The sequence below is a fragment of the Carcharhinus amblyrhynchos genome, chromosome 8 (genome assembly GCF_965287045.1).
Source record: "Carcharhinus amblyrhynchos chromosome 8, sCarAmb.v2.hapA, whole genome shotgun sequence".
Taxonomy (NCBI): domain Eukaryota; kingdom Metazoa; phylum Chordata; class Chondrichthyes; order Carcharhiniformes; family Carcharhinidae; genus Carcharhinus; species Carcharhinus amblyrhynchos.
Window position 1 is genome coordinate 96,203,418 of NC_137331.1, and position 22,635 is coordinate 96,226,052.

General features: G+C 42.1%; 1 protein-coding gene across 3 annotated transcripts in view; it reads left to right on the top strand.

Annotated features, from left to right (window-relative positions):
* The window catches only part of map3k22 (mitogen-activated protein kinase kinase kinase 22), a 116,487-nt gene that overhangs the window by 14,040 nt on the left and 79,812 nt on the right, over nucleotides 1-22,635 (top strand). For 2 of the 3 annotated variants that reach the window (XM_080194540.1, XM_080194543.1), the window contains exon 2: nucleotides 20,641-20,727. In XM_080194540.1, coding sequence (XP_080050666.1) covers nucleotides 20,709-20,727 — 19 coding nt within the window. In that variant the 5' untranslated portion in view covers nucleotides 20,641-20,708. The remainder of the gene's footprint in view (nucleotides 1-20,640; nucleotides 20,728-22,635) is intronic. The other variant, XM_080194541.1, reaches the window with a different exon arrangement.

A 22,635-nucleotide genomic window follows, 5' to 3' on the forward strand; every position in this document is an offset into this window, starting at 1 on the left:
AGGGGGCTCTACCATAAACTCCTTATTATTGGATGCACCCTTCATTTAAGGCCTAAAGACTTTGGGACTCTTGCTGCCCCCTGGTCTACAACCTGAGATCCCAATCGTAATGTCAATGGCACTTTTCATCACTTTCTAATGATAACAAGGAATCTGATGACCTGATAATTAGTCAGATTGGATTGGTCCTGCTTTTTGCATGCAGCACATACCTAGGCAGTTTTCCATATTGTTGGGATGCCAATGTTTTAGTTATACAAGCATAACTTTTCTAGGCGTGTAGCTAACTCTGGAACACAAGTCTTCAGTACTATTACCAGACTGTTGTCAAGTCCCATAGGCTTTAGAGTATCAACTACCTACAGCTATTTCTTGATATCATGTGGAGTGAGCCAAATTTACTGAAGACTATCATCTGTGATGCTGGAGATCTCTGGAAGAGGCCAAGACAGATCACCCACTTGACACTTATGGCTGAAGCTGGTTACAAATGCTCCAGCATTGTCTTTTGCATTGATGTGCTGGGATCCCCCATCACTGAGGATGGGAACTTTTTTGTTTAATTGTCCACTGCTATTCATGACTGGATGTGACAAGACTGCAGAGCTTAGATCTGATCTATTGATGTTGGGATCGATTAGTCCTGTCTATCATTTGCCTCTTCTGCTGTTTTGCATGCAAGTAGTCCTATGTTGTAGCTCTTTAGGTATGCCATCTGCTTCTCCTAGCATAACCTTTTGCACTCTTCATTGAATCCCTGGCTTGGATCGTGCACTGCGCTTGACACAATCTTCCCTAAAAATAGCAGCAATAAATCAGGAGAACCCTTGAGAAAATGCTTAGTGCTTGTTAAGGTTAGATTTCTACAATTGACTTCTGAAATTTGAATATATTTATCACTGAAAAAATCTGCAGATATATCACCTGAAAATAGAATGTATTGTTTTCTGCGAGCTGTCAGACAAGACATATCATTCATAGAGTACATAGAGGAGAAAGAAAGAATAGGGTGCAGAATACAGTGTTACAGTTACTGATAGGGTGAAGAGAAAGATCAGCTTAATGTGTGATAGAACCATTCAAAAGTCTGATAGCAGCAGAGAAGAAGCTGTTCTTGGTATGTCAGTTGGTATGTGTTTTCAAACTTCTATACCTTTTTCATGACAGAAGAAGGTGGAAGAGAGGATGTCCTGGATGTGTGGTGTCCTTGAGTGTGCTGATAGCTTTCCTGAGGTACCAGGAAGTGCAAATAGAGTCAGTGGATGGGAGGTTGATTTGTGTGATGGGCTGGGATATGTTTCCATTTGTAGTTTCTTGTGGCATTGGTCCGAGCAGGATCCATTCCAAACTGTGATGTAACTAGAAAGGATGGTTTCTATGGTGCTTCTGTAGAAATTGATAAGAGTTGCAGTGGACATGCATGAGAAGATACTGGAGGCTTTGATGGGCTTAAAAATGGACAGATCTCCAGACCCAGATGAATTGCATCCCAGGCTGCAATGGGAGGTGTGCAGGAAATTGCAGGGGCTCTGACACAAATTTTTAATTCCTCTCTGACCACAGGGGAAGTGGCAGATGATTGGAGGATGGCTAATGTGGTTCCACTTTTCAAGAAGGGTGATAGAAATGAACCAGGAAATTAGACCGGGGAGTCTCACTATTGGGAAACTATTGGCAGAAATTTTGAAGGAGAGAATTAATCTCCACTTGGAAAGGCATAGGTTGATTAGGGATAGTCAGCATGGCTTTGACAGCGGGAGGTCATGCCTAACAAATTTGACCAAGTGTTTTGAAAAAGCAATCAAGTGTTTGGATGAGGGAAGTGCAGTTGATGTAGTTTATATGGATTTTAGCAAAGCCTTTGACAAGGTTCCACATGGGAGACTGATTGATTGAGAAAGTTGAAGCACATGGAATTCAGGGAAACTTAGCGAGAAAGATCCGAACGTGGCTTAGTAATTGGGCACAAAGAGTGATGATAGAAGGCTATTTTAGTGACTGGAGATCGGTGTCCAATAGCCTACTAGAAGGTTCAATGCTGGGTCCCCTACGATTTGTTTTATAAATGATACAGGTAATGTGGGGGGAATAATAAGTAATTCTGCAGATGACATGAAGATTGGAAGTGTGGTTAATAGTGAAAAAGAAGTTCATAGGTTACAGGAAGAGCTAGATCAACTGGTCAGATAGGCAGAGCAGTGGCAGATGATATTCAACCCTGATAAGCATGAGGCTATGCACTTCGGAAGAAGTAACAGGACAAGCGAGTATTTAATGAATGACAGGGTACTAAGAAGCTTGGAGGAACAGATGGATCTTGGGATACTTATGAATAAGTCCTTGAAGGTGGCAGAGCTAGTGAATAGGGTATTAAAAAGGCATATGGAACACTTGCTTCTATCAGTCATGGCATAGGAAATAAGAGCAGGGAGATAATGTTGGAGCTGTACAGAATGTTGGTTAGGCTATAGCTGGAGTACTGTATGCCATTCTGGTCACCTTACTGTTTGAAGGATGTGATAGCAGTCGAAGGGGTACAGATGAGATTCACCAGGATGTTGCCTGGGTTGGAACATTTGAGCTATAAGGAGTGACTGGATAGGCTTGGATTGTTTTCTTTCGAGCAGTGAAAACTGAAGGATGTTATGATTGAGGTGTATAAGATTATGAGGGGTCTGAACAGGATAAGTAGGGCCCCTTGGTTGAGGGGTCAGTCATGAAGGGTTATACTTTTAGGGTGAGGGGCAGGAGATTCAGAGGGGATTTTAGAAAAACATTTTTCACTCGAGAGTGGTGAGAATCTGGAATGCACTGCCTGGGAATGTAATTGAGGCCGGAAACATTACAACGTTTAAATAGTATTTTGATGAGCACTTGCAACATCGTAACATTCAAGGATATGGGACAAGTGCTGAAAAATGGCATTCGCGGACTTCAATGGTAGTTATTGTCAGTGCAGACTCGATGGGATGAAGGGCCTTTCCTGCTCTCTCACAGGCAACAGTCTGAACCTGAAGCCAAACAACACTTCACATCCGTTGTGTCATATATTAACAGAATTGCTGACAATATGTCCGCACTCTGACCAAGATTGCCTATTTCCGGACTCTGCCCCTGCCTCCAGCCACTTATTGGGAAATCCCCTGTTCGTTCCTTTATTATCTCTGCACTTCACTATTCCAGTGCCTCCCACGTTCTACCCACTGTAAAATCACTGTTTGAAGTCATTTGAATTCTGTTGCTTGTGTCCTAAATCACATCAGATCCTGTTTACCCTTATTCCTCTGCTCACTGACCTCAATTGGCTCCCAGTTAGGCAACGACTTGACTTTAGGCTTCTCAGCCCTGTTTTCAAATTTTTCCATGGCCTCAGTTCCTTGTCATTGCAATCTCTGAAACATTCTGCATTCCTCCATTTTTGTCTCTTGAGCATCTCTGATTTTAATTGCTTCACTATTGGTGACAAAATCTCCAGCTACTGCAGTCTTAAGTCCTGGAATTCCCTTCTCAAACTCTCTACCTTTCTTCCCAATTTATCTTTCTTTCCTCCTTAAAGACATTCTTTAAAACTTCCCACTCCAATATCTTCTTTCGTGGGTCAGTATCAGTTGCTTTTAGCTAGCACTGCTGAAAATCACCTTGGAACATTCTGACACCTGAAAGGGGCTAAATAGGCACAAGGGCTGGAATTTTACCATCCCGTCCAGGAATTGGAGTTCACCTCGGGTGGGGTTTTACGGTTTTGAGACGAGTGAGGCTGAAAAATCCCATCCAAGGAGTTGCTGCTGAAATAGTAATTATTTTCAGCAGAATTTACGTAAGCTGGTAACACAAAATCAATTGGCCCAGAGAGGCTGGTGTTTCTTCAGAACCAATTGGCAGTCTATTACTTGCTGCAGTTCTTAAAAATTACAAGATCAGTAATGGAAACTGGAGGTCACGGCCAATTCTGAGGAAGTACCTTTGGAGAATGAGAAACTGTTTATTTTAATAAATCCTACAAATGTTTTAATCAGGAGCACAAGGGCGTATATGAAATCATTTGGCTGCCACTAAGAAATGTGTTTTTTTAATAACTGCCTCACTTTTATGACAGACTATTTCTTTGCTGGATCCACCAATGTCTGAGCAAAGTTCTTTTTCATTTTGTGACAAGTAGGAATTTTTCTGTTCATTGGTGCATTGATGGAATTTGTGCAGTGAGCTGTTTACCCAAAACACAAAAAACTGTGGCAATGTTTGAGACAGCTTAAAGACTAATTTCAAAGGTGGATTCATCCAAACTGATATTCCATTTCTTAAAATTGGACTTAGCTAGGCAATGCCTGAAAGTTTTTTTTTGGATCTTGATTTCTGATTGCTAGTAATTGGAGCTTGATTACCTGCCGGACAGTCAGACAAATAGTGTTAATTGCAATCTATCAAGTAGCATTATGGGTGCAGCTTGACCATATAATGTAGTTCAAACAAAATGCCCTTGAACACGTTGTTATAGAATTATACAGCACAGAAAGGCCTTTTGGTTCACAGCATGGAATATACTGGAATTTTCTTTTGATAGTTATTATTGTTACTATTGAATCTGCTTCCGTCACCTCGTCAGGCACATCATAACTCACTGCATAAAGAAATTCAAGGGGTGAGGTCTCAGCCCCTAATATGAAAGTTGTGGACGAACCTGCCGTTGCTCGGCTGCTGGTCTAAGCCAGGAAGTATAAATTAGAATATTCTGTTCATTGCAAAAACATGTTCAGAAAGTTAAGCAAAGGGACATACCTTTAATTAATTCTGATTTGTCTTCATCTTGTCCTCTGAATGGTAGTATGAGGACATGTCTTGATGCCCCAATAATATAAAGCACTGTTGGGGATCCTTTTAATGAACCATCTGGAAATCCTTTTAATGAATTATCTGGATTGGTCGGAGGTTTAATTCATAAATGTGGCATAGAGAGATGTTGTGGGTGGGGACGTGGGGAGGAATTATAGTGGGAGGACGTTGAATGGATTATGTGGCTTGGGTGACTGCCTGTGCGGAGTCTGCATGTCCTCCCTCTGTCTGTGTGGGTTTCCTTCCTCCCACTGTGCTGGTTAGGTACATTGGCCATGCTAAGTTCTCCCATGTACCCAACAGGTGCTGGAGTGTGGCAACTAGGGGATTTTCACAGTAGCTTCATTGCTGTGTTAATGTAAGCCTACTGTGACACTAGTAATGAATAATAATAATAGATCAGGTGGGCCAGATAGACTGAGTTTTCTGTTATTGCAAGCAACTCAATTCAAAACTGACTTGCTTGCTCTGGAGGGATCGAACATTCACTGTATAGTAAACTAAATGACAGAGCAAGCAAAGGATTTGCATCAACTTACCAACTAATCCTCTTGCTACTATGTTTAGAAGGTAATGTTTTGATTTTCTTTTCCCACAACCTTCTAGCCCCTTGTGGTTTGAAAATTACAAATACCTTGAAAATCTATTAATTTTAAAAAAAGGAAATGGGGTCCTTTTTGATTGTTCAGCCTATGACGACCTGTTAAGTCATATTTTCTTCCCTTTTAAATACACTGACTCATGCTTGAGCATGATTTAATGGAGGTTGACCATCATCTGATGCCTGTTCAATTGTTGGGCTGTAACGATAGGTCAGAAAGCTCAATTCTGTCTTTATCTGAAGTACATGGACACACCTTGCCGGAGGAATTGCTGTCTGCTCTGTAGATCAGGAAACCCCAGACTTTGTTGATGTCCAAGACAAGTTTACTTATTTTGACTGTAGCAATTGCTACAGTTTAATACTATAACTTTGAGCTATGGAGAAATACCATCAACTTCTGAAATAGAAAATAGTGAAGACAGGATCATGGAATTAAGCTGCGATGCCTGATAATTTGTTAGTACTTGTTATCTTGACTCACGTGTTAAAATAACATTACAGTTGGTTGAGATACTGGAGGCAGTGAGCACAAGTGGAATTGAATCTCTTCCTGTACCTTGGGAAGGAGAGGAAAAATAGGAATGCTAATTTAAAATAAAATAAAATTTTGATTGAAAATTTTAAATGGTCCAGCTAAGATCAAGAACTTGCTGGTAGGCAAATCCTGAATCTGTTGTCTCACTTGTTTTGATATTTGAGCCATGCATGTAACTGATGCTGGAGAGGCTGCATTTATTGTCCATCTTGTAAGGCCCTGATAATATGGTAATTGTTTTTGTTAAACTGCTGGAGTCTTTGTAGAGATGATCTACCCAGGACAATATTAGATTTGGAATGTCAGGATTTAGCCTCAGCAACAACATCAATATATGTCCAAGTAATGATCATGTCAAACTGGAGAGGACCTGAACATTATGTGGTTCTCATGATGCTTCTGCTGAACAAGGTTTCAGGCCTGGGAGGCAACATCAAATAACCTTGGTGAATTGTTGTAATCCATCCAGCAAATAATACATCCTGCATGCTGAATTTGCATTTGATCTTGAATAAGCTTACTATGAGTGTATAGAACCATTATCCTTTACCACTGCTGCTGACTTGTGAGAACCAAATGCCACATAGTTTTCTTTTAGCTGAACGATTGGAGGATAGCATATTTTCAGAACTAAATATTTGTTCATGCCAGTGGAATTTTGACTCTCCCCTTTACCCCATGCTATTGCAAAGTTACACAAACACCAACAGTGCTTTTATACATCACTCAAGAGTCTGTAAGATAATAGAATGGTGCAGCGCAGAGGCAGGCCATTCAGCCCCTAGTGCAAATACCTGTGACAACTTCATGAAATCAATTATTAATCAACCAATGAATCTCACTTACCCCTTATCTTTTTTTTTCCTTTTCAGGTTTAACATCCAAGTTATATATATCCAAGTTGTCATAGTCATAGAGGTTTACAGCACGGAAACAGGCTCTTTGGCCTAACTTGTCCATACTGCATAGTTTTTACCATTAAGCTAGTCCCAATTTTATAGAACATAGAACACTAGAGTACAAACAGGCCCTTCGGCCCACAAGTTGCGCCGATCACGTCTATACCTACCAAGCCATAGAACTATCTGTAACTTCCAATGCCATTAGATCCCATATACTCATCCAGAAGTCTTTTAAAAGACCCCAGCGAGTTTGCCTCTACCACCACCGACGGCAGCCGATTCCACTCACTCACCACCCTCTGAGTGAAAAACTTACCCTTAACATCTCCTCTGTACTTGCTTCCCTGCACCTTAAACCTGTGTCCTCTCATAGCGACCATTTCAGCCCTGGGAAATAGCCTCCGAGAATCCACCCAATCTATTCCTCTCAACGTTTTATAAACCTCTATCAGGTCGCCTCTCAATCTTCATCTCTCCAGGGAGAAGAGACCTAGCTCCCTCAACCTATCTTCATAAGGCATGCCTCCCAATCCAGGCAACATCCTTGTAAATCTCCTCTGCACCCTCTCAATAGCTTCCACATCCTTCCTGTAGTGAGGCGACCAGAACTGCGCACAGTACTCCAAGTGGGGTCCTATAAAGTTGCAGCATTTCCTCCCGACTCCTATACTCAGTCCCTCGATTAATGAAGGCCAGTACACCATACACCTTCTTGACCACATCCTTCACCTGCGAGGCCGATTTAAGAGTCCTATGGACCCGGACCCCAAGATCTTTCTGCTCTTCAACCCAGCTAAGACTCCTACCCTTGATATTGTACTCCTGCGTCCCGTTGGTCCTGCCAAAATGGACCACTACACATTTATCCGCGTTGAAGTCCATCTGCCATTTCTCCGCCCAGTCTTGCATCCTATCTATGTCAAGCTGCAACTTCTGACATCCCTCCAGACTATCCACAACACCACCAACCTTCATTCGTATCATCGGCGAACTTACTAACCCATCCCTCATGTTTGGCCCATATCCCTCTATACCCATTTTAAAAGACAAAATTGTACCCGCCTCTACTACTACCTCTGGCAGCTCATTCCAGACACTCACCACTCTCTGTGTGAAAAAATTGCCCCTCTGGATCCTTTTGTATCTCTTCCCTTTCAACCTATGCCCTCTAGTTTTAGACTCCTATACCTTTGGGAAAAGATTTTGACCATCTACCTTATCTATGCCCTTCATTATTTTATAGACCTCTATAAGATTACTCCTAAGCCTCTTACACTCCAGGGAAAGAAGCCCCAGTCTATCCATCCTGTCGTTATAATTCAAACCATCAAGTCCTGATAGCATCCTAGTAATTTTTTTCGCACTCTTTCTAGTTTAATAATACCCTTTTTATAATAAGGTGACCAGAACTGTACACAGTATTCTAAGTGTGGCGTTACCAACTTCAATACCTTCAACAAGACATCCCAACTCCTATATTCAGTGTTCTGATCAATGAAATCAAGTGTGCCAAATGCCTTCTTCACCACCCTGTCCACTTGTGACTCCACTTTTGAGGAGCTTAGAACCTGTACCTCTGGATCTCTTTGTTCCATAACTCTCCCCAACGTCCTTCATTAACTGAGTAGGTCCTGCCTCAATTCGACCTTCCAAAATGTATCACCCCACATTTATCTAAATTAAACTCCATCTGCCATTCATTAGCCCACTGGCCCAATTGATCGAGATCCCATTGCAATCCTAGATAACCTTCTTCATTCTTCACAATGCCACCAATTTTGGTGCCGTCTGCAAACTTACTAACCATGTCTCCTAAATTCTCATCCAAATCATTAGCATAAATGACAAATAACAACGGACTCAGCACCGATCCCAGAGGCACACCACTGGTCACAGGCCTCCAGTTTAACAAACGACCCTGTACAACCACCCTCTGTCTTCTATCATCAAGCCCATTTTGTATCCATTTGGCTCCCTCACCCTGGATCCTGAGAAATTTAACCTTATGCAACAACCAATCATGCAATACCTTGTCAAAGGCTTTGCTAAATTCTATGTAGTCAACATCAACTGCTTTCATCCACTTTCTTGGTTACCCCTTCAAAACACACAATCAAATTCGGGAGACATAATTTTCCACACATAAAGCCATGCTGACTGTCCCTAATCAGTCATTGCATCTCTAAATGCCTGTAGATTCTGTCTCTTAGAATAGCTTCTAACAACTTACCCACTACAGATGTTAGGTTCACCAGGCTGTAGTTCCCAGATTTTGCCCTTCAGCCTTCTTAAACAAAGGCACAACCCTCCAATCTTCAGGCATCTCACCTGTGGCTTTCAGTGATTCAGATATCTCTGCTGGGAACCCTCAGTTTCCTCCCTGACCTCCCACAACATCCTCAGATTCACTTCATCAGGTCCCAGGGATTTATCTACCTTGTTGCACTTTAAGACTTTTTTAAATCATTCATTATGTAATTTGGCATCACTGGCATGGCAAATATTTATTAGCTGTCTTTAATTACCTTTAAGAAGGTGGTGATGAGCTATCTCCTTGAGCTACTGCAGTCATTATGGTATCGATACACCCATAGTGTTGGTCAGGAGGGGATGCCAAGATTTGGACATGGAGACAGGGAAAGCAAAGCGTTTCAGGTGAGGATAGCGTGTGGCTTGCAGGGACCTTGCAGGTGGTGGTGTTCCCGTGTGCTTGCTGCTTTTGTTCTATTAGGTGGTGGTGGTTGCAGGTTTGGAATCAGCCTTGAAAGGTTTGTACAGTGTATCTTGTACATGGTACACATTGCTACCGCTGTGTACCAATGGTGCAGGAGCAAATGTTTATAGGTGTGCATAGGATGTGGTGCCAAGTTTTGTCCTTGAAAGCCTTGAACTTATTAATTGTTGTTGGAACTGCACTTGTTTTGGCCTATGACAGGTACTCCATGTCTTATAGATGGTGGACAAACCATGGAGAGTCAGGAACTGACAGGAGTTTCATACTATGTGACTCTTCATGCCCTCCAAGATATCTAGGGAATGGGCACTAACTTCTCTCTTGTCAAACCAAATTAAAAATTGTTACACCCTCTTCTCTGCTGCCCAGACTGAAAATGTTTCAGCAACATTCACTAAAGTTATACAATAAAGTAATAATAGAACCTATTTGTGTTATCGCTAAATCCATATAATGTCACTGTGATGGTTTATGTAATGGTTATAGAGGTGACCACTCAATCATTGAAGGAAGGTGAGCAGGGTCAAATCAAGTGTTATGTATCTTTTGCTTGTTTGCCAGAAGAAGTTGGTGTGCTCGCCTGGCCCACTAAGCAAACCTGTTAGCATTCTCAGTGACTGGTCCTTCCATTTCCCCAACTGGAAATGAGAAAATGGCTGAGGCATTGAATAAATATTTTGTGTTGGTCTTCACAGTGGAAGACACAAATAACATGCCAAAAATTGATGGCAGGTGAGATCCTAGAAACTATCATTATCATGAAAGAGGTAGTGTTGGGCAAGTTAATAGGGCTAAAGGTAGACAGGTCTCCTGGTCCTGATGGAATGCATCCCAGGGTACTAAAAGAGATGGCGGGAGAAACAGCAAATGCACTAGTGGTAATTTACCAAAATTCGCTGGACTCTGGGGTGGTTCCTGCAGGTCGGAAATGTGATGCCACTGTTTAAAAAAGGAGGTAGACAAAAGGCTGATTCGACCCTGCTCACCTTCCTTCAACTATTGGGTGGTCAACTCTATAACTAATTATAGGTAATTATAGGCCGATTAGCTTAACTTCTATAGTAGGGAAAATGCTTGAATTTATCATCAAGGAAGAAATAGCGAGACATCTACATATAAATTGTCCCATTGGTAAGATGCAGCATGCGTTCATAAAGGGCAGGTCATGTTTGACTAATCTGGTGGAATTCTTTGAGAACATTACATGTGTAGTGGACAATGGGGAACTTGTGGATGTGGGTATCTGGATTTGACAAGGTGCCGCACCAAAGACTGCTACATAAGATAAAGGTGCACAGTGTTATGGGTAATGTATTAGCCTGGGTAGAGGATTGGTTGACTAACAGAAAACAAAGAATGGGAGTAAATGGGTGTTTTTCTGATTGGCAATTAGTGACTAGTGGGACCGCAATTGTTTACGATTTACATAGTTGGTTTGGAGTTGGGGACCAAGTGTAGTATGTCAAAATTTGCAGATGGTGCGAAGATGGGTGGCAGAGCAAAGTGAGCAGAGGACACAAAGTCTGCAAAGGGATAAAAATAATCTATGTGAGTGGGCGAGGGTCTGGCAGATTGAGTACAATGTTGGTAAATGTGAGGTCATCCATTTTGATAGGAATAACAGCAAAATGGACTATTATTTATTATTTAAATGGTAAAAAATTGCAGCATACTGTTGTGCAGAGGGATCTGGATGAACTTGTGCAAGAATCTCAAGGAGTTGGTTTGCAGGTGCAGCAGGTAATTAAGAAGGCAAAATGGAATGTTGTCCTTCATTGCTAGAGGAATGGAGTTTAAAAACACTGAGGTTATGTTGCAGCTGTATAAGGTGCTGGTGAGGCCACACCTGGAGTACTGTGTACAGTTTTGGTCTCCTTACTTGAGAAAGGATATATTGGTACTGGAGGGGTTGCAGAAGAGATTCACTAGGTTGATTCCGGAGTTGAGAGGGTTGGCTTACAAAGACAGACTGAGTAGACTGGGGCTATACTCATTGGGATTCTGAAGAATGAGGGGAGATCTTATAGAAACATATAAGATTATGAAGGGAATAGATAAGATAGAAGCAGGGAAGTTGTTTCCACTGGCGGGTGAAACTAGAACTAGGGGGCATAGCCTCAAAATAAGGGGAAGCAGATTTAGGACTGAGTTGAGGAGGAACTTCTTCACACAAAGGATTGTGAATCTGTGGAATTCCCTGCCCACTGAAGCAGTTGAGGCTATCTCATTGAATGTTTTTAAGGCAAGGATAAATTTTTGAACAGTAAAGGAATTAAGGGTTATGGTGAGAGGATGGGTAAGTGGAGTTGAGTCCACAAAAAGATCAGCCATGATCTTATTGAATGGCAGAGCAGGCTCAAGGGCCAGATGGCTACTCCTGCTCCTGGTTCTTATGATCTTATGTACAGTTATCACTTCCCTCCCTCTCCATCCACCCCCATGTCTTCCATAGGCCCCACCATATGGGCGGTATGGTGCCACAATGGTTAGCACTACTGCCACACAGTGCCAGGCACTGGATTCAATTCTGTCTGCCTGTGTGGGTTTCCTCTGCATGTTTGCGTGGGTTTCCTCTGCATGTTCCGGTTTCCTCCCAAAGCCAAAAGATGTGTAGGTTTGTGGATTGGCCATGCCAAAATGCCCCTTAGTTTCCAAAGATGTATAGGCTAGGGGGAATGGAGGGGTAAATGGAGTTACAGGGGGTGAGCCTGGGTAAGGTGCTCTGTTGGAGATTCGGTGCAGACTCGAAGAGCTGAATGGCCTCTTCTGCATTGAAGGGATTCTATGATCTCCTTCCCTGATTTTCTCTCTTTCCTCTAAGTTTCCTGGCCACAGGCTTACTGCCAAAATAGCAAGCAGATTTCAAAAATTGGATCCTGCTGTTAATTGCTGCAGGTTCTGAGTGGAAACCCATTTCTCCAGGTTTCCTGACTGAAAAATTGCCTCTCTTGCTTCCTATAACATGGAGGCCACAATGTTCTCTGGAACTTCAGTCTCTAAATGCAAAGTTATTTCTTAATGTGCTGTCTTACAAATATTTTAAAAATGTTCCAGAAATAGTTGTGCATTTGTGCGTGTGTGCCAGTTTGTGCATGTGTGCCAGTTTGTGTGTAGCTACCTCTTCTTTTAAAATACTCCTTAAAACTTGCATTTTTCTGCCCCATTATCTTCTTAGGTGACTTGGCGCCAAATACTATTCTGTGGCAAACCTTTGAAGCACTTAGGACTTGGGTGCTATACAAATGGAGCTTGTTTTTAAATGCGTCTAACTTTGTGACCATAATGCTATTTGGAGCTCAGCAAGCTTATGTAAAAAGTTGCAAAAATCAGAGGAAATCAGTCCCTGCAGGGTTTTCTAGTATTTTTCTTGCAGGGCAATGGAAGATCTGATGGCGAGATTTGGCTGCAGTTGAAGAATCTGATTCAAAACAGATGGATGGTCACATCATTCATTCTCGCTTGTTGAATAGATGGCCCAACACCATGATGTTCTGAAAACATATTGGCAAAGTAAACCAGTATTGTACTAATGAGTGGAAAGTATGTTTTTAAACACAGGGCTTGACAATCCTAATTGTGTTTTATAATGTCTATCACTTTCACAACTAAAGCTAAATGCAGCAAGTTTGGTAGATAACAAGTGGCTGAGGTGGGGCCCAAGTCTCCTTTCTCAAGAAAAACCTTTCACTTAGTTTTAAGTGGGTCTTTTTTTTTTGCAATTTCCTACTGTCTGGTAGCACTGACTCATGATAGCTATTAGCAGCCCTTAGTTACAATATCCATGTACTCATTCTTCTTGTGTGAGCACAGTGAATTTTGGCTGGTTACTTCATTGTGGGGGAGTGTTAAAGCCAATCCCAGTTCCTTCATTCTTAGTTTGCTTCTAGTGGAGTTATTTGATCATGCTAAGGAATCAGAATATTGGTCGATTAACTCTCTCCCGCTCCCAAGTCCAAGAGTGTTGAGACCAGCTACAGCAACACCCCCGCCCCCATTGCTAAATGAGATGAGTTAAAATTGATTGGAGCGTGGGTCAAAAAAAATTGTGCAATGTTGGCCTGAGGAATTGGATGATCTCCCATGGAACTGCTTAGAGTCGGTAGACTGGTCAGTATTTAAAAACTCTGCTACCAGCCTGAACGAGTACGCCACTACAATAACTGACTTCATTAATAAATGTGTAGAAGACTGTGTGCCAAAAAAGCAAATCTGTGTGTTTCCCAACCGGAAACCATGGATGAATAGGGATATCCACTGCTTGCTGAATTCCAGGTCTGAGGCATTTAAGTTAGGCAACCCTGATCTATACTAGAAGGCCAGATATGATCTAAGAAGATCCAGCAAATATGCCAAAAGACAGTACTGGACCAAGCTAAAGTCCTAAGCTAGCCATATGGACTCCCGCCAACTATGGAAAGGTCGGCAAGACATATTAGACTACAAGATGAATGCAATATTGCTGGCATCAATGCACCCTTCCCCGATGAGCTCAATGCATTCTATGCACACTTTGAGCAAGAGGTCAGCAAGAGTGTGCCATCCACCCTGGAAGTCTTGGACGAACGTGTATCTGGGGTCACCACTGCAGATGTCAGAGCAGTCTTCTCGAGGGTCAGAACACGGAAGGTGGCTAGCCTGGATGGGGTACCTGGATAAGCACTCAGATCTTGCGCGGACCAGCTGGCAGGGGTATTTGCAGACAACTTCAACCCCTCTACAACAATCTGAGGTCCCTATCTACTTGAAGGAGATGACCATCATCCTGGTACCTAAGAAAAAGCAAGCAGCATGCCTTAATTATTATCATCTGGTGGTTCTGACATCCACAATTATGAAGTGCTTCGAAATGTTAGTTATGGCACAAATCAATTCCAGCCTGGAAAAATCAATTCCACATTGCCTGGATCCACTATGGTTCACCTACTGCCACAACAGGTCTACAGCTGACACCATCTCCCTAGTCCTGCACTCAACCCTAGAGTACCTAGATAACAAAGACACTGATATCAGACTCTTATTTATCAACTATAGCTCAGCCTTCAACATCATTACTCCTACAAAACTCAATGCATTCTATGCGCACTTTGAGCGAGAGGTCAGCAAGAGTGTGCCCTCCACCCTGGAAGTCTTGGATGAACGTGTATCTGGGGTCACCATTGCAGATGTCAGACTCCGTGGCCTGGGACTTGGCTCCTCCCTCTGCGATTGGATCCTCAACTTCTTAACCCACAGACCATAATCAGTAAGGATAGGCAGCAACACTTCCTCCACGATCATCCCCAACACCAGTGCCCCACAAGCCTGTGTCCTCAGCTCCTTACTATACTCCTTATACACCAATGAATGTGTGGCCAAATTCCCTTCTAACTTGACTTTTAAGTTTGCTGGTGACACCACCTTTTTGGGGCAGATCTCAAACAATGACGAGATGGAGTACAGGAAAAAGATAGAGAATCTCGTGAACTGGTGCGACGACAATAATCTCTCCCTCAATGTCAACAAAAAGGAAATAGTCATCGACTTTCGGAAGAGCAGTGGTGGACATGCCCCTGGCTACATCAATGGGGACAAAGTAGAAATGGTCAATAGCTTCAAGTTTTTAGGTGTCCAGATCAGCAGTAACTTGTCCTGGTCCCTCCACGCTGATACCATAGTTAAGAAAGCCCAGCAATGCCTATACTTTCTCAGAAGACTATAAGGAAATTGGCAATGTAAGCTACGACTCTCACCAACTTTTAGAGATGCATGATAGAAAACATTCTTTCTGGTTGTATCACAGCTTGGTTTGGCTCCTGCTCTGTCCAAGACCGCAAGAAACTATAAAGGGTCGTGAATGAAGCTCAGTCTGTCACCCAAGCTAGCACACATTGACACTGTCTACGCCTCCCACTGTCTCAGAAAAGCAGCAAGCATAATTGAGGATCCCGGGCATCTTCCGGCAGGAAAAAGATACAAATATCTGAGGACATGTACCTACCAATTCAAGAACAGCTTCTTTTCTGCTGCCATCAGATTTTTGAGTGGACCTACCTCACATTAAGTTGATCTTTCTCTACAGCCTAGCTATGACTGTAACAATACATTCTGCACTCTCCTTTTCAATGTACGGTATGCTTTGACTGTATAGCGCGCAAGAAACAATACTTTTCACTGTATACTAATACATGTGACAATAATAAGTCAAGTCAAATCCAGGACTTTGTTGTTCTACAGCTTAGGCTCTCAGTAGATATGGAGTTACCAACTGAGCTGGAGTAGGGCTTATACAAGCTTTTACTAGTGCTGTCGAAGTCAAAGGCAGCATCACGTGGGATTGTGCCACAGAGATCTGTATTGCCGGTATTTGTGATAAATTATGCAAATAGCAGGATCATTTGAAACCCCAGCGGTGGCCGCCACTGCCCTTTTGAGAGTCATCCTCAGAAAAAGGTGTCCGGCTCAAACTTACAAACCGTGATCAACAGTGGAACCAACAAACCATCACTGATGGTGACACAAGATTTAGAACTTTGAGGGACAATAGCTACTTGCAGGTGGAGGATCTTTTGAGATGATAACTTGTGTTTTCTATAACCACACATGAGGAAGGCAGTGAGAAACCACTTTGTGTTCTTTTCCCTAGTCATGTTACTCACTGAAGTAAAAATGGGCTGGTCTTAAGTGTAGATGAGGATGAAAGCACAGGACTGTTTGGTGTAGAGAAATGAGCAGAAGACATGAGCAGATCACCACTACTACTGAGTAGCATTGGCAGTTGTTGGGATGTTGCATTTGACCTTAGCACCCTGAAAATCAGCCTGCTGTCACTAAGATAACATTATGGTTATGTTACTTGACTACTAATGTAAGTTTATGTTTATTCATTCGTGTCACAAATGGGCTTAACAAGGCAATGAAATTACTGTTAAAATCCTCTAGTCGCCACATTCCGGCATCAATTGTGTACACTGAGGGAGAATTTAGCATGGCTAATGGACCTAACCAGCATGACTTTTGGACTGTAAGAAGAAACCAGAGCACCTGGAGGAAATCGACACAGATATAGGGAGAATATGCAGGCTCCGCACAGACAGTGATCCAAGCTGGAATTCGGACCCGGATCCCTAGCACACTGAGGCAGCAGTGCTAACCATTGTACCACCATGCCATCCTAACTTATAGTGATCCAGAGACATGCTTTTAACTGGATGGATTTTAGCTGGATGGATTTTAAGATGAGTTAAAATCTCATCCATTAATCAAGTAGTTAAATAATCAGAGAAAAAAGCTAATATCAGTAATGATAATCATGGAATAATCAAAATTTTTATCAAAAATCCATTTGGTTCAGTAATATTGATTAGGGAAGGAAATCTGCTGTTTTCACCCATTTTCTGAGTCCAAACCCACAGCAGTGTGATTGACTTAGCTGTCCTCCGAAAAAGTCTAGCAAACCACTCAGTTGTCAAGAAGGCACCACCTTCTTCACTGTATCATCGGGAAAAAGATACAAAAGTCTGAGATCATGTATCATCCGATTCAAGAACAGCCTTTTCCCTGCTGCTGTCAGACTTTTGAATGGAGTAACCTTGCATTAAGCTGATCTTTCTCTACACTCTAGCTATGACTGTAACACTACATTGTGCACTCTCTCGTTTCCTTCTGTATGAATGGTATGTTTTGTCTCTATAGAGCACAAGAAACAATACTTTTCACTATGTTAATTAATGTGACAATAATAAAATCAAATCAAAATCACTTTCTCAGGGCAATTGGTGATGTTTAATAAATGCTAGTCTTGCCAGAGAAGCGCACATCCATAATTGAATAAGACTGGTCTTCACTTCGACTACATCATCCTGCATTTGCTCTAGTTTTCTGATGCCCTTAATTAACATGAATCCACGTATATTGCTGAAGAAAGAGACATTTTGTCAAAGTTTTTCATCTTACACTCATGAGGACAGATGCAAGAATGCTAAATTTGAAGGGGAACAACAATTTATTCTGCTTGAGAAAAGGGTTTGAAATGATTGGCAAGTCAATTCTGGTTGCGATGTTGCCATGGAATATGCACTGGAGAACTAGTACCACCGCCCCCCCCCCCCCCCCCCCCCCCATGTTTTTATTTAATTCAAAAAAGATGTAAAACCTGGACGTGTCTTTCTGCTTGCAGAGAACAAAGTCTATGTGTCTTCTAGCAAGGTTAATTGAACCACATTGCAAGCCTGACTGATAATCTTAAACTGTTTGTTAGTTTAATTCTTAGTATACTTCGGGTTGTTCAGCAGGTGTTGTCCAAGCTTGAATTCCATCTAACGTTAGTCATGATGTTCTAAGTTTTGTAAGTGGATGCTAGATTCATAAGCCATATGTCCCAATAACTGTTGGATTGCAACAAACAGCATATCCCTTCACCTGTTTACAATAGCTAGAGCACTGACTGAACTGAATCAGTCTGTTCTTGCAAAACCCAATTCACAAAAAAATTGCATCTACATTGGAAGTTTGCATTTGAGCCTTGAACATATTGTTGCCCAGCTAAACTGAGACCAATGTGATATTCCAAGTGACACGTTTGACAGACTAGTGAGTGAGCTATCGACCAGGATTCTCTGACCTCGCCCATGGCTGGCATTCTCCAGTCCCGTTGCTGTGAATGAGATTTAGCTAAGCGGCAAATTCTCCTTTCTCGGTGGCAGCAATGGTGGGGTGTCTGACATCAGATAATTCTGGCCATACTTGTACTATGCTCCAAATGCAAGGGTGTTTCACACAAAGGATGTCAACAGTCAACTTCTGGGACAGCTCGTTTGCAGTATAAGGAATAGTCTACCTTTAATTTCTATTATGTTGATTTGCTAAGGATCAATATGTTTATCAAGTGAATTCTTGTGCTATGAAGAGACGAATAAAATCATTGACTCAGTTCCAGTGATCATTCATAGGACTTGAACTGGTTAGGAGGAGCAGGAGTGCTTCTCATAGACCTCACCAAGTTGCTTCATCCCTCAATTTCACACCAAACCCACCTTGCAAACATTTACGTGAGACTGTTTTTTTTCAGGACTACAGCAGCGCTTACTCCTGCTTGAAATCAACTTTGCTCTGTGTACAGATGGAACCTATGCATTAAAAGCCAGAAAGTGAAATCTTGTGGGCCTCAAGTTTGTGACCCCCTTATCACTTCTCCCCACTCTCAGACTCCCATCTCCCATCTCCACTCATAAGGTACTGGGCGAGGATTTTTTTTTGTTTGTCTTTTTTTTCAGAGGCCCGGTACTGTTACAAAGAAGCCCTACTTCCGCTTAGCTGTTGTCTAAGTCAATCTCTGTGGTTGATACTTCAGAAAATTCTATTTGTGCATAATTGCTGCATAAATTTGGATTACTCATACCTACATGGCTTAAAAAGGAGTGGAAACTAAAATAAGATCTTCAAAAATATATTCTCTTTTGAAAGAAATGCAGGATTTGTTTCTCCTCCTCAATTTTTTCCACTCCCTGGAAGCAGCAGCTCATTCAAGTTCTGTGTACACAGCAGCAATCTGATTAGTGACCTAGCTGGCTACTTGAGCCCACACAATGCATGTTGCCAGCTTGTTCAGATATTGAATACATCACCTCCAATCCTGCTCTGATGACTTACATACAAATGGGGATTAATTTTAACCCCATGGCTCAGTGAGTGCCTATCTGATCCAAGGGTGGTGCAAGGAAACTGGAAATGTCGTGTACTGATTGCCAATGCTCCGATGGAAATGGCTGGGAATTTGCTGGGAGGTGGCTTACTTAGCTTTTTCAGCTGGGCAGCTTGAAGGTCACGTGCCAGAGATTAGGAGGGCTTATCCCCCAAAAAAAGAAAGATTTGCATTTATGCATGTTTTCAGAAACACTGAACATCGCAAAGCATTTTACAGTTATCAAAATACTTTGAAATATGGACACTTTGTAGTATTGGAAACAGAGCAGCTAACTTGTGCACAGCAAACTTTCACTAACAGCAGTTTAACGGCAACCAGAAAATCTGTTCTTGTAATGTTGATCAAGGAATAATATTGCCAAGACACTGGCGATAACTCCCTTGCTATCCTTCAGGATATTGCAGTGGGTTATTTTACGTCCACTTAAGAGATCAGACAGGCTCGTGGTTTAATATAGAATTATAGAATCATTGAACCTCTTTGGAAAGTGCAAAGAGGCCAATTGGCCCATCGACACTGTACTAACAACCATCCCACTCCACATATTTACATTACTAATCTCCCTGACATTAAGGGGCAATTTAGCATGGCCAGTCAACCTAACCGGCATAACTTCAGACTGTGGAAGGAAATCGGAGCACGTGGAGGAAACCCACGCAGACATAGGGAGAACATGCAAACTCCACACAAACAATCACCTGAGTCCAAAACTCACTTTCCCGCTGACTCCTGATTCTGCAGGCCATCGTGGTTTGCGTTTGGGCTAGTGAACCACCCTTCTGTACCCCCCCCCCGCCCCGTATCTTTGAACTGTCTCAAAGAACTTTAGATAATTAAATGACTTTTTAATCCACTATTCTGCTCCAATAATGGCAGATGAACAACTAGTTGATCTTTTTTTTATACCAATTTTTGAAAAATAAATGTTGACCAGTATATTGAGAGAGTTCACTGATCTTTGAATGTTAATTCACTCTCATCTTCTGTTCTTCAATTACATAATGGCTGTTGGCTTTAGGCATTTCCTGCTTGCCAGATAAGGAAAATGTCTTGTGGCTGATTGAACCTGAAGGCAGAAGGTTGCAGTATGTGGTAGAAGATGCTTTTCTTAAGTTGGAAAGGATACAGGAAACTTTATAACTAACAAAGGGAAGTTCCCTCTTTCCCAACATAACCATCTCTCACATTGGCCTAAAAACCATATTGTAATATGCAATATTGATGAAAGTTCTCTAACTACATGTTCATTGTTAAAATAAAAATCTCTATTTAAAAAAATACAAGTGTATTTTTAAATAAGATTTTGTTTGTTGCTGTATTTTATTCATAAATGTACTTTCATTTTTTTTCCAGCAGGGTGATCTCATGATGGGAAGATAGCCCAGAATTTGCTATTCTTAACACACATAAAGCTTGTCCTCATGTTGACAGTAAGCATGGGTAAGTAAATCGTTCTGTCTGCTTCTTCTTTTAGTTTCAAACTGTTGAAACAAAAACCGTGCTTACTCGGAGCACATAGTAACTTAATTGGTGTCCTAAAGAAACACAAATAATTTAGCCACCAGAGAGATGTTGTAATAACGTAGTACCACAGAAATTGTACACTGAAAGAAGCTCATTATGCCTACTGTTTGTGAGCAAAGGATTGGTACTTTGGAAGAGGTCAGCTGAGTCAAAGTATCTTCCATATCCTAACGCTTCTTGAGATCTCAGCGCAGTGTTAAGTTTTGTTTTCTTCTATTCCATGGGTACCATTACAATGATTCCCAGGTTGTACAATAAAAAACCTCACAACACCAGGTTGAAGTCCACAGGTTTATTTGGTAGCACAAGCCACAAGCTTTCAGAGTGCTGCTCCTTCATCAGTTGAGTGGGAGTTCTGTTCACAATCGGGGCATATAAAGACACAAACTCAATTTACAAAATAATGGTTGGTATAGAAACTTGATGTCTGTGTCGATATGCGCGATCTTCTTGGAGATCCTCTCCACTTGGAGTTGGCAGTTTGCGGTGTCAATGTTAGCCATGATGTGGAGATGCTGGCGTTGGACTGGGGTAAGCACAGTAAGGAGTCTCACAACACCAGGTTAAAGTCCCACAGGTTTGTGGCTATCAGATAAACCTGTTGGACTTTAACCTGGTATTGTGAGACTTCTTACTATGCTCACCCCAGTCCAACACTGGCATCTCCATATCCTGGCTACCAGGTTGTAAACAGAGCTATCTTGCACATACACAGTTCCATTTTCTTAATACTTTGTTTTCATCCAATTTACCCTAGCTGGGCAAATTAGTGCAGTGTTAAACATCAGGGTACGTACCGTGAGTTGAGAATTTGATATTAGAGACATAGGATCCTCTTAGTGTCTGGTTGAGAATGCTTGTTATAAGCATAAAGGAAGCGATCTTACCCAAAAGATTCTAAGTTTCTGACCCGTCTTTTTTGGCAAGAGAAAAACAATTATATCTCGTGATACTTAGAAATAAAGTGAGGAAAAGTGTGATTCTTGCCAGTAGGAGGAGTGAATGGAATCTATTCACATTGGGAAGCTGGCTGCTGACTGCTAGAGGATCCAATATGCATGCACCCTGATTTCCCAGTGCACTGTGTCAACAGTACGTAATGCACTGGAAGATTGTTGTATCCCACACCTCCACCCTCTCCAGTTGATTGCCATTTGATGATCCCTGATGTCGGGTGCATAGCCCTTATCCTTTCAGGCCTGTCCTGTTAGACCCTGCTCCTTGGCAGTGGCAGGGTGCCTGGTGGGCACTACCAGGGTGTGAGGTTGACAGTGCCAGGGTCCCAGGCTGCCCCGACCACCTGGAGAGCCTCAATGGCCTCCAGTTCCACTGCCAAGGCCATGACGTCTAGTCCCTATTGCTGGGGACCATACATGATCATCGCTAGTGAGGATCTCCACTGGCAAAGCAGTTAAGGTAAGAGAGCCCAGAAGGTTGCGTCCCAGATCGGTATGAATATTAAAATGAGGTTTTGAATATTTAAATCACCCTTCCCAGATGCAAGGTTGATAATGTCGACAGACCAGGAACGGTAGGATCATGAGAGGCGAGAAACTAGGTGTAAACCTGGTTTTTGCCTCTGTTGCAACCCTACCAGCTCGCCACGCCAATCAACTGGTGCGACAGGCCAGTAATATCACCCCCAAAGAATATTCTAAAGCAGATGTAACTGATGTTATCATTAGAATTTCAAGAGTAACTATCATTTAAGAGAGTTCCTTGTGCTGAATTTTCTGAAGAACTGCTGCATCCTGAGATTGGATGCTTGTTACAGTGCCCTTATATTAACCCTGCATGAGATTCCTGAACACCGCAAGCTGTTCT